The 13273-nt window shown below is 44.0% G+C and overlaps 1 protein-coding gene across 1 annotated transcript in view; it reads left to right on the top strand.

Annotated features, from left to right (window-relative positions):
• Nucleotides 1-3543, top strand: part of HSD17B2 (hydroxysteroid 17-beta dehydrogenase 2) — a 60659-nt gene extending 57116 nt beyond the window's left edge. Inside the window, exon 5 of the mRNA XM_063110094.1 lies at nucleotides 3182-3543. Coding sequence (XP_062966164.1) covers nucleotides 3182-3543 — 362 coding nt within the window. The remainder of the gene's footprint in view (nucleotides 1-3181) is intronic.
• Nucleotides 3544-13273: the final 9730 nt, after the last annotated feature.

Raw genomic sequence — 13273 nt, 5'->3', positions numbered from 1 at the left:
GTTTTGAACTTTGAATGAAATCATTACGAGTATGTATGAGGGTAATTCAACAAGTTCGTGGAAAAATAGAATCAAAAGATAATGTGAATCTTTCCACAAATTTGTTGAAGTACCCTCGTAAGTATTTTTTTGTGTCTGGCTTCTTTCACTCAACATTGTAATTTTACAATTCATCTAAGTTGTGTTTAACTGAAGTTTATTTGCTTGCATTGCCATGTAGTATTCTGTGAACATCATGCAGTTTTTCTGTTGTGGTGGGATGTTTGGGTCAATTAGGACCAATGCAGCGATGGGTTTTCTAGTATACGTACTGTGGTTTTTACGTACATAACTTTTCCAATGACACATACCCAGGAGTGGAATGACTGGATCATAGAGTTTATCTATCTTCAGCTTTATTCGGTAATACCAATCTGTTTTCTAAAACAGTGTTCCAATTTATACTCCCACCCTTTCTACATATGTTTTAATATTCACCACAACTCTGAGTGGTAGGTTTAATTGACATGATTTTGGCATGTGGGTAACACGTCTCAGGGTGGGAGTCTGGCACACCATGACAGTGGGGGATTTGAACCCAGATCCCTAAGTGCACTGCCTGGGTTCTTTCTTTTATACCAGCCTGCCCCCAGTTTAAAGCCATTTGATGAACTCTCTGAAGGCAAGAGGCCAGATAGCAGAGGGCAGGGAACTCAAGTTTGGAGAATAATGTTTCATATTTATATTTAATTGAAGGTGGGGGCAAGAAAAAGGAATCTTCAGGGACACAGACAAGGACCTTCTGAAGGCATTCAAAGAGACTTACCAGATTGTTTTAGTGCCCTACAATAAGAATAGCTAAAACATGTTGCATGCTTAGCAGATTTTTAATCAGTTTCTGTGCATTATCTTGCTTGATCCTCACCTATGAAGTAGGCATCATAATATCCCTGTCTTCCAGTGAGAAAACTGAAGCTCAGAGGAGTTAAGGAGCTCCCCAAGCCATAGGGCTGGTATGAGGCAGAGATGGGATTTTGATCCAGGTCACATTAACATCTTCATTTGTATCTAGCTCCAAAGTGGCCACTGGTGGGTTGTATGTGTCCAAAGTGGCAGATGATGATTGATAAAGGCTGATGGCTTTGTCACCCACAAAGAGAGTTTTGGGGACTCTGGACAGGGGACCTACAAGAGTGGTCAGAAAGTCCATGAGGTGCTTAAAGAGGGAGGCGGTATAGAGGACAAGGACCCCCCAGCCTGTGAAGGCAGAGATGCAGAGGGGTAGCGGGAGGGAGAGCGGCTCACACAGACATGTTTCTCAAGACCCAGAAGCCTCCAGAGTAATTGTCAGGGTAACCATTTCTTTAAGTGAGGTGTTGTGCCTTCATGAAAAGAAACGAGCGAGCGATTGAAATGCCATTCGTGTTTCCAGGAGTATAATTGGATTTCACGGGCTCACATATCACACCAGACTCCCCACTGTCCTGACACCCAGGAGTGACCTGAGCTAGCAAACCAAGGCCAATCCCCACAGCCATCCCCAGGCAATCGTGCACTTTGCAAGAGGGACCATGAGTGGGTGAAACCTGTTTGGAATGTAATCTAGCAGTTCTTGTTAAAATTCAAAATGCATGTGCCTCTTGGCCAGTCAGCACTTTGGGGAATTTTGCCTATAGAAATAAAGCTGAAGTACAAATGGATATACTGTGCAATTCAGCATTGCTTGTAATGAGGAAACCAAGGAACAACTGGAAAGTCGGTTAAAAGGAAAACGGTCGACTAGACGCTGTTCAGTGGAAAATTGTGTGGCTCTTATTTAAATCTATAGCCACTGACCAGGAGGGAGGTCTTTGACTTATTACCAAGCAAAATAAAAAAAAAAAAGCAAGCTCCTGGAAAATATGTTTATTAAAATCCTTTTAAAAATCTTCCTGGCAAAATAAAATTAAACCAAAGCCTTCTGTGTATATATATATATATATACGTTTGTAGGAACAAGGAAGAAATGTAGAAGAGTACACAAAACTGTTAATTACCTCAGAGGAGATAAATTTTAAAAATGTATACATCTCCTTATTCACTTTATATAATGAGCTGGCATTGCTGCTATATTTTAAAGTAAATATATATTACTTAATTTTATATAATAAGTAGGCATTGCCTCTGTATTAAAAACAGATAGATTTAATCATATGTAGTTCATATATTAAAATTAAAATTTATATATAAATTATATTAAAATTACATGTAATATATATATTTTTAAACTACGTTTATTAGATAGATAAAATATTTAAAGTTTTGTGTTTAATTTTAAATATAGAAGCAGGCATAACTTCTATATTAAAAAACTGTATATGTATATATGCATGTATAGCCATTCACTGCATATGACATTTGGGTCAATGAGGGGCTGCATATACAACTATGCCATATGGCCTAATGTGTAGTAGGCTATGCCATCTGGGTTTGTGTGAGTGCATTCTATGATGTTCCCACAACAACGGAATTGCCTAACAGTTCCCAGAATGTATTTCCATTGTTAAGCCACGTATGACTGTATATATATATGTACATATATACATATAGTATATATTATACTGTAGACATTATATGTTGTATACATAATAGTCTCCAAAATACATGCACTAGAATGTTTGTGGCAACAGTATTTATAAGAGCCCCAAATTGAAACAAATTGAAATGCCCATCACAGTACAATGGGTAAATAATTTACGGCACATTTATACCATGGAAAACTATGCAGCAAGGAGAATGGACACACGATACGCGGACGAATCTCACAAACACAATGTTGTATAAAGAAATTGATGCAAAAGAGAAAGTACCCTATAATTCCATTTACGAAATGTTCAAAACCAGGCAAAACTCATCTATCCTGTTAATCAGGGCTGTGGCTACTGGGAAGGGGGCAGAGAGGGGAGACTTCAAGGCTGGACCTGTTCTGTTCTTGATGTGTTTGCTGGTTACACCAGCTGTTCGGTTTGTGAAAATGCAGTCATCAGTGCACTTTTCTGTGTGTAGGTTTAAAAACGACAAAATTGCCACTGAAAAGCGCATATTTTAAAAGGCGTTTGTAAATGCCCATCCTTCCCAACAGAGGTCAATTCACAACTGCCTGCTTCTCTGACTTGGCCGGGCCTTCCCAGCACCTGACCCCTCCTTTCCTCTTGTGTCCCAGGTATTGCAGGCACGACTGACATGTGGGACAAGCAGGAGAAGAACATGCTGGACCACCTGAGTCCTGAAGTGTGGGAAGACTACGGCCAGGACTATATCCTGGCGCAGAGGAACCTGCTTGACTACATGCACAAGTGCTCTAGAACGGATATCTCCCCAGTGCTCCGGGATGTCCATCATGCTGTCCGCGCTAAGAGCCCCTCTGCCTTTTATGCACCAGGAAGCCCAGCTTCCCTGATGCTCTGCTTTGTCTCCCTTTCCCCTACCAGCCTATTTGATTACATTACAGAAAATATGTTTAGCTCAGGAAATCTCAAGCCCAGAGCTCTAAGCATGCCTAAATTGAAGAATAAGGCCATGTAGGCAGCCGAAGACCCCAAAGCAGTAGGAAATGTTATAATCTTGGAATAAAAGGGAAACTGCGAGCTTCCCATTAAAGTTGTTTTCTACTTTGCATTACCTGTGAAATTTGTTAGTCGAATAGGACTTAGTGGTGAGAAGGCTAGAGAGTAGAAACACACACAATGGGGAGGACTGAGTACTTACTGTGCACGGGCTACATTTCAGATATTCTCTAGTTTTCATTAGAAAACCACGGTAGGTGTCTTCACCCCTAGTTAATAGGTGAGGGAGTTAGGATCAGACAGGTTCATTGTCACAAAGCTGGTAAAAGACAGAGCCTGAATTCAAATCTAGGTTGGACTCCACTGCCTGCCAAGAGAGGAGGATCAGAAAGGGAGAGATGAAGGGAAAGAGAGAGGGGGAAGAGTGGAGGAGGCGGACATGGCAAGGGCAGCCGTCCAAATGATCCCCAAGGCCTTTCTCACTGCGCATTGATAATTCGTAAACTACTACATCCAAGGTGTTGGATTCATTGTAAATCACCCGGGCTCTGTGTGCCCCCTCTCCCTTCCTTTAACGGGAAATAACAGGATGAGGTCTCCCATCTTAAGCAAGCCCCAGAGGCCTCCTGCAGACCTAGAGCATGTGGCTGGCTGGTTTGGTGTCCAAAGTAACCATCACTGTCACCTGCATCTGAGCATCCTAGGATGGAAAAGCCAGCATTATTACCTGGAGGAGCCCCATCCAGGGGAGCAATGTCAGATACTAATAGGGGTGTGGCCAAGTTCAGCAGGGAGTGGCAAAAAGGGAGGGGCTGATGAGCCAAGTGTGCACACTGGGAACGAGAACACCTTGCTCATCGTGAGCTTCCATTTGTTCTGTTTCCTTTCTAGAATGTGGAGGCTCTTTTCTATTTTCCATGGAGATGTTGGGAGAAGAGATAAAATAATGGGGCTCTGCGATTTTCCCCAAAAGAAAGTAATAACAATATATTAACATAAATATTTATGGAATATGAATTTTCAATGGCTGGTCATGCTGACTGCCCAGTGGTTATTCACCATCGCTTCAGGGCATAACAGAAAAAAAAAAAAAAAATCAAGGTTTAAGTGTTGATTTCCATAACAGGCATTTTCTGGAGATAACAGTTGCCAGAGCCAAAGCTTTCATTTGCAGGATTCAAGTGTTGTTGAGAAAGCAAATAGTTTGTTTAGCCTGCAGTCCAAAATTTGGAAGAACACAGGATTGTATGCTTCACTAGCAGCCGGTGGTTCTCAAAGTATAGTTCCTGGACCTGAAGTATCAGCATCACCTGAGAACCTATTAGAAATATGGATTCTCAGGAGCCATCCCAGTCCTGTGTTAGGTTCCCATGGCTACTGTAACAAATCCACACACTTAGCAGCTAAAAACAACATAAATTTATTCCTTTACTGTTCTGGAGGTAAGAATTCTGAAATGTGACCAAGTGGTCAGCAGAGCTGCGTTCCTTCTGCCTTTTCCAGCTTCCAAAGGCCTACATTCCTTTGCTTGGGGCTGCATCACTCCAGCCTCTGCTTCCATCATCACGTCTCCTTCCCTGATTCTGACCCTTCTATCTCCCTCTTATAAGGACCCTTCTTATGACATTGGGCCCACCCAGATAATCCAGGAGAACATAGTACATTTTATGGCTTTACATATTACCGGGATCAGTGCGCCATTATCATTGTGAAGGACCATTTTTCTACGGACCACACCTACTGAATCAGGAACGCTGGGGGTGGAACTGGCAACCTGTATTGTCACCAGCCCTCCAGGTGAGGCATACGCGTTCGAGAACCACTGCTCTAAGCTACAGAGTAAGCAGGCTGCTGGATATGTGATCAGGCTACAGAAGGAGCAGGAAAAGCCCTTCAAAGACAGTGGGAGAGAGCTGAAGACATCAAGAGAGGTGGGACAGGAGTGTGGGACCTCCTTTCTGTTCTGTGGCCTCCCGGGGTTGAAAACACTATGAGGTATAGGGCGAATGAATGCTGAATCAAGACCCAGTTGGGTCTGAGAATCCCAGAACAGAGACGCTCATCTCTAGGTCCCCACAGGAGTGATTCCACCCAGTTTGGGGTTACCTGGAGGGAAAATAAGCCACAGCATGGCCTATTTGGCCAGAGAAAGACTGACAACCTCTGACGGCCATCCCCATTGTCTTAGTTCTCTCAGGCTGCTATAACAAATACTGTAGACTGGGTATCCTCTAAACAACAGCAATTTATTTCTCACAGTTCTGGAGGCTAGGAAGTCCATGGTCAAAGTGCATTCAGATTTGGAGTCTTCTATGTGTCCTCATGTGGACAAAAGGGTGAATGAGCTTCCTCAAGCCTCTTTTTTTTGGGCAGCTGGTCGGTGTGGGGGATCTGGACCCTTGACCTTGGTGTTATCAGCACCATGTTCTAACCAAGTGAGCTAACCGGCCAGCCCTCAAGCCTGTTTTAAAAGGGCACTAATCCCATTCATGATGGTTCCACCCTCACAATCTAATTACCTCCTCAAAGCCCCACCTCTTGATACAATCCTATTGGGGATTAGATTTCAATATATGAATTTAGGGGGGACAAAAACATTCAGACCATAGCACCCATCACAACTCCCTTGGCTTTGGGTAGGAGTGGAAAGGTCTGGAAAAGTTGCTGATCTCCTCGGGAGAGTAGGAAAAAGTGCTAGGAATCAAAAACCAGGGTGCCCATAGGTGGGTGGGGGAACACAGCAGCAGAGGCCACTGGGGGTGGGGGGCGGGCCCTTGAGCTGGGGCTGAAGTGAGGACAAGAAATCTCAACTGGAGGATGAGACAAACACCCTTTCTCCAGTGCCAGGAAAACATACCAGCTCCTAGGAACCTAGATCCTGAAGGAAGGAATAGGGAAAAGAGAAGGGGAAAGGGGGAGAAACTTGAATTCAACTGCACATGCATCTGGGAGACCCTGTTTTGAGCCAGAAGAGATTAAGTTACTTGAAAATATTAATACGGTCAAATGCATTTCATTTTTAGAACAATGCATATCATTGTTCAGAAAACAGAAGAGACAAAATGACATACAAAAATGTCTTCCTACCTTGATCATGTCTGCACAGTAACTGATGTCCCTGTTTTACTGTAAGAAACCAGTAAGAGCTAAGGGCAGAGTGAAGCCCCCAATGCCTCCACAATTTGTCGTATTCGTGGGGAAAGCTGTGATGAAAAGGTGCTTTAACAACAGGACTCCTGGAAGAAAGTATTTCTCCCTCTTCATCACTGCTGTCCCACTCAAGGGCAGGATGCGAGGTGACTTTAATACCTGCCTAAATAGCATCACATGCAAAACTCCACCCACTCCTCTTTCTCTCTTCCCTTTCTGTATTTTCCCAATGCTGTCAGCAGGGAAAGGGGCCGTCCTCACAACAGACTCAGGATAAGAGAGAGGGATTAGGAAAAGTAACCAGTGAAAATATGTTTTCTCGTATTACATAAAGAGCCAATAAAAGGCCTACAAATAAAGTTTATATTATTGGAATGGAACATTAGATTTCATCAGTTTTATTATACTGGTGATAAAGACCATGTTCTGGAATGTCCTTCTGGATGGTGTAATTCTGAGAAAGAGAAATTCCATGCAAACAGCTCTGAGGGGGAGTCGGGGGGGAGGTGGTCCCTCCTGCTGTAGAAGTCCCTGGCCCAGCTCACACACTGTGCTCCACTCAGGGGTTTTATCCAGGATACTTGCTCTGGAGTGGCTCAAAATAACGTGTTTCTCGACTGATTTGTCTCGAAGGACAGTATCTTCCTTTGGGATATCTGGGACCGTGGGTGGCCATGGCAGAACCAGATGGGTGTTTCTGAGTCCCAGCACAATACCCAGCTCAAAAATCCACATCAAGAAGTAAGAAGCAGAAGGAAGGAAGAGATGGGGAGCGAATTTGCAGGTTGAAGATAGGGAGACCTCAGTATGCTTGTAGTGTGAAGTTGCTTACTCTTTTGCCTGCCCTGAATTTTTGGGGGGGATTTTGGTAGGACAGTGATTCAAGGGACCCCAACTCCCACCATAAGGGCAGGCATGTGACCCAGGCTCGCCCACCAACCTAGGCCTTTGGCTCCAGTAAATTGGTCCGGGGGTGGGCACATAACTCAAGAAGGGCCAGTCAGAGATATTTGGTGAGAGGATTGTTAATGGGCACTTGAGGGGGAAAGGGTGTCCTTTTCAGTTGCTGAGCTGTAACGTCCACAGTAAACTGAAGTTTCTAGAGTCCACCAAGTGAAGAGTCTGGTAGAGAATGAAGCCAGGTTAGAGGAAGAAGAAGCAGGATGACGAAGAAAAACCAAGGTCTAAAGTCATAGTTTGAACCCCTTGATAGAGATGCACCTGCAGATGTACTCTTTGGACTGGTTTCCAAGTTGAGCGAGCCAATAAATTTCCTTTAAACTAGTTCAAGTTGAGTTTCTATTTTTTGCAACAGAATTAATTACTAACAAATACACACTCTAGAGACAGATTCAGTGAAGAACGAGGAGTAAAATAATGCTTGACAGAGAAAATAGACAATACCTCAATGTCCTAGGGGAGAAAGAAAGAGAGGAAACTAAAGACAAAAAGAGAGAAGGAGGTTAGGCCACCATCCAGTGGCTCTCCCCCATAAAAAAACAATTTTCCTGTTAAAATTTATTTGGGGGGGGGGTCTCATCCCCAGTCTGTGAGCACAGTCTTTCTGGAACAAGAGGAAACAAAAGCCTGATCACTGGCAATTTTAAATTATTGAAATCATGCTTGGCTAGGAAAACAGTGTAAGGTACATTATGTCTAATGTAAGAAGGTATCTTGTCCTGGACCATCACAAAACTTATTTGCCCTATTGCAAAATATAGAGATGACTAAAGCGAGAGTCCCAGTCTACCACGGGAATCAGGAAGATTAACAAGCAAGCTCAAGACTTCTGTCCTAAATTATTCGTTCCTTCCACGTTTTCCCATCTGTGTGATGGTGTTCTGGCCACCAGGCAATTGCCCCAGTAATTTTACTGCAGAGATATTTTTGCTTAGCTCCACTTCCCTTCTTCCTCCTATTTCAATAGTAGGAAATGATTCACTGCTGAGTATAACGCAACCTCTCTCTCTGGCATTTCCCTGTGCTCTCTCTCCTGACTGTTCTAGATGAACTAATTCCACATAGAGAAGGTCCTAAATTAAAAGATGCTGCTCTTTGATTTGGGTATGGTTTTTAGGTATGAATTAAATGTCTGGGCAAGATATTTTCATTGATGAACATGGAACACACATTTTCTTCTTGAATATCCATGGTGAGCAGCAAAATCGTTCTGAAAAATAAGGGCTAGGCCAATACATGTCATTATCATTGCAATGCTGGATTGTTTTCTTGAGGGTGGCAGCTGTCCACTCAACTTCCTCTCTGAGTGTCATCCCCCAAGTTTAAGATCTTGCCAATGCTTTTCCTCCAACTGTAGAATCCACAAGGTCTAAATGTTGCCTCTCCCAGCATTTTAGCCGCTAGGACTCAGTCATATGATCAAACGTGGAAAGTTGACTGAGTGACATGAAGAGTGACGGTGGCAGTCTTCCACACATGATAGCTGTGTGTCCTGTTTCTTGGTCTTTCAGTGACACTTGGTCCCATCAATCCAACTTTTTAAGCCTGGTGTTTCTTGATTATGTGAATTATATACACATTCAAATAACTCCCATTTTGGTAAAAGTCAGTCAGAACTGTGTTTCTGTTACTTGCAAACACAGAATTCTAATTTATATCATCATCATCATTATCATCATCATCATCATCACCACCACCACAGTGTTGTCAAAGGCCCAGTCCTGACACTCAGCCCCACATCTGCGTGGGTCTTCAGGGTGAATGGCTGTAAGAAGGACGTACCCCCTAGAATGCCCCTACGTGTGGGAGAGATGGCACGTGCATTCCCTGTAGCCCTCCCCTCCTCTCCTCCTCTGGTTAGGACTCTGCTCCCCCTGCCAGGACAGAGTTTGATGAGGCCCCAGGCAGGCCCTGGATCCCATCTCTCTTTTTTTGTTTCTACTGAGAAATATCTTTGTAATCCCAACTCATCAAGTAGCCTCCCCCAGAGAGAAGACTGACAGGTGTATGGAAGGGTGAGACTAAGGCTTGACCTGAGCAGTTTGGGAGAGATGGAAGAGAGAAGGGTATTTCAGGGAGCATTTTTTCAGGGAGCTTAGAAAGGGGAGGCATAGACAGAACTGGAGGTTCTTCTTGCTTTAAGGTCTAGGGATTACACTCCCCCAAAACTACTCCCCAGTGTTTTGTTTTTATTTTGTGTTGTGTTTTGAATCCTGGATGATATTGCTCAAAAAGGTCACATTCTTGGTGACAGACCAACGAGGTAGTATGGCAATGGCATTTGGAGTTACACAGTGCTATGAACTGAATGTTTGTGACCCCCGAAATTCATATGTCAAAATCCTGACCCTCAATGTGATGGTGTTAGGACGTGGGTCCTTTGGACGGAGATTAGGTTGTGAGGGTGGAGACTGGTCCCGTCCCTCATGATGAGATCAACGACCTTACAGGAACACACAGGAAAGAGCTTGCTTTTTCTCTCTCTCCATGATGCAAAGATATAGTGAGAAGACAGACATCTGCAAACTAGAAAGTAGGCCTGAATTTGATCTTAGAGTTCCAGCCTCCAGAACTATGAGAAATAAATGTTTGTTGGTTAAACCATCTAGTCTATGGTAATTGGTTATAGCAGCCTAAAGTAACTAAGACACACAGTGTTGGATTCAAATCTTGGGCCTGCTGTTCAACAGCTGGATGACCTTAATTTCTCTGCATCTTAGGGTATTTCTTTCCTTTTTCTTTAACAACAGGGGCAATGGTAATGATAATCTCATAGAATTGTTGTGAGGATTAACTATGATAATAATGCAAAGGGTTTGTAGAGATCCTGGGGATGTCACCTTGGGTACTACTAGTGACCTTACAGAGGTATGTGGTCCATCCACCCAGTAAATGGATTTGTTATAATCAAGACAAATGGGAAGATTAGGACCCAGGAGGAGAAGAAATCATCCTTCATTCATTCCAAGACATCCATTGGCACCTGATATATGTCAAGCATTATTGAGTTCCATCAGAAGATGTCAGGAAATCTCCGCTAGAAGGATCATGAGACCTCCTGATACCACATGTAACCAATTTCCTAAGTGAGGAATTTCCCAGTTTAGGAAATTTCCTGAATTTCCAAGGCCTATATACCCCTTCCAATAAAGTCATGTTCATCCACGTGCACGAAGGGAGACGAATTAAGCAGTGTGTAAATGCCCTTTGTTGAAATGTTCTTTCCTATAATTATGCATTGTTTAAATTGTCAAGATTTTTTGTTTGAAAATTACTCATGACATTTATATATTTTTTGAAAAATTGGGGAAAAAGATGGTTCATTGGTGTTTCGAACAAGGAAAAGCACACTAATTAGTGTCATCATGATCTTCTACTCTGTTCTGAGTGAAATGATAAAAAGGAACAGAACATTCTCCTTTTCAGGACAGCTGTGAACAGGCAGCTCAAGAAAAGCACAGGGAAAGCACAAGGGGGCAGAGGCTGAAGCTGAGCAGGTAACACCTGGCACCGTAAGCAGCGTGTAGTGAAGGGAGAGTGGAATGCGTTGACCCTGCTCTGTCTCTTAGTGTCCTGTGACTGCTGCTTTGTTGTAATTGAGGATGCAATTCCTGCCTTGTTGAAAGATTGAAGACCACCTCACTTTGGTAGAACATGAAGCAACAGCACTGGGTGAGAAGCTGTGGGAGGTGGGTGTGGGTCTAAAACAAAGACCACAGCCCCTGCCCTCCCAGACTTACTGTGTGGGAGACAGGAACATACTTTCCTCAGACTCCTGTGGTCAGTGTCCACCAAGACAGTGAAAACGAGAGTATCAACAAGAGAAACACCCCAAGATTGAAGGTCAAAAGATAGAAAAATATGTACCATGGAAACACTAATCAAAAGAAAGTTGGGATAGCTCTACTAATACCAGACCAAGTAGACTCTAAGGAAAGAAGCGTTTTATACTTTCATTATATATTTTATATATCATACATCCCACACACTCCAACTGGAGCTCAAATGTTTCTGTTCTGTGACTGCTGGTGTTCTGCCTTCTCTGATCTGATCAGAGGCAGGAACGCCAAGCCAGGTCCTGGCTGTCTGCTTTGCCCACACTGTTAAAAGGAGGGAGTCCTCATTCAATCCCAAACTTTAGGTTTTCTCTTTCATCTCTTGCGTACCCTGTTACCAGTTCCTTCTCCCACCCAATGAGTTTTTCTAGTGCTGCTGCCTTGTGTCAGCCTTGCTGCTAGGCACTGGGGGCACGTCTGAGGACACAACTGATGCATTCCTGCTCTCCTTGGAGTTGACAGTGCAATGAGGAAGACAAACACACAGCAACTAAATAAACAAATTGTTGTTTAATGCAAATGTGTGATCAGTGCTATTGAGCTGAGTACCTACGGAGCTCTAAGCACGAGCTGTTTTCCAGCAGGGCAGGGATGGGGAGGGCCAGATCTCTGACAGATGCTCCAACCACCAAGCCAGCCACCACTGGCACTTCAGAAAGAAGCCAATAAAGAAGGAAAGCCTTGGCAACTGGCCCCAGGAGGTGTAAGAAGGGTAACACGTCTTCCTGAATAATGCTTGACATATCAGGCTGCTCAGGTCCCTCTAACTCAGATGCCTGCTGCTCCTAGAATCTCGGGAATTGACTCCAATCCCAGTCTGACACCTGTGGAGGACACGCGGTTCCGCCCAGTCCTAATCATAAAGCCCCAATGAAGGGTTTTAACACCAGGTCCGTAGGCCCTGGACCACAAGGAGGAGCCTGTGTTCTGGTCTGAGGTGACAAGCTGCAGAAGTAGTCTCATCTGGGCACAGGCCAGGTGGCAGAGGCCCAACAGTGAGCGAGAGCAACTTTGGCCAAAGCTGAGTGAATGGATTGAACTTACTGGGCAGGGGCTGTGGCTGTTTTACATTATTTAGCTCACGGACCATCAGGTAATGGGCCTGGTTGAAAACTGGCTCATGCCTTTAGGCTGCCTTCTCTCATATCTACTCAGAGAAACCTCTAAAGCAAGGCTGCTTTGCCCTGATCTTCTGGGCCTCCAGGGCCCTGAGTGTTACAGGGCATCTAAGTCCAACCAAAGCCGGAATCCCTTCCTGTCTTCTCCAGTCTAAGTTTAGAGGAGATGCTAGCACCTATGGCACCTTGTACAAATCAGTAAAAGATAGCCCACCAGACAGACTAAATCCCAAGAATGCACAGCTTGGTAAGGGGAGTGAAGGGCATATTTCAGGCCCCTCTTACTGCCTTAGCAGGGTATGTTGTGAAGCACACGACCTATACAACTATGCATGTCAGCCTTTCTGAGCTTTGTGATCTCTAGGGACAGTTTCTGTCTCCCCTTCTTTAGAATTCATCCTGCAAGGTCTGAGTTAGCATCAGATTCTCTCTCTCTCTCTCTGTGTGTGTGTGTGTGTGTGTGTGTGTGTGTGCGCTCAGTTAGCAATTGGAGAAGAAAAGCTGGCAATCTTGCCTGGATTCCACCTCCCTGATGAGGCCGTCTGCTCTAGGGGCACCAGAAATGATTTCGATCCTGAGCAGCAATTCATCAGGGACCCAATAATCACACAGACTCTGATAGGACACCCAGAGGCAGGGCAAGTTCGGAGTCCCAAAGTCCAAGCTAACAACCAGAAGTGATTAT

The sequence above is a fragment of the Cynocephalus volans genome, chromosome 10 (assembly GCF_027409185.1).
Source record: "Cynocephalus volans isolate mCynVol1 chromosome 10, mCynVol1.pri, whole genome shotgun sequence".
NCBI classification, from domain to species: domain Eukaryota; kingdom Metazoa; phylum Chordata; class Mammalia; order Dermoptera; family Cynocephalidae; genus Cynocephalus; species Cynocephalus volans.
This window is presented reverse-complemented; position numbering and strand designations above follow the sequence as displayed.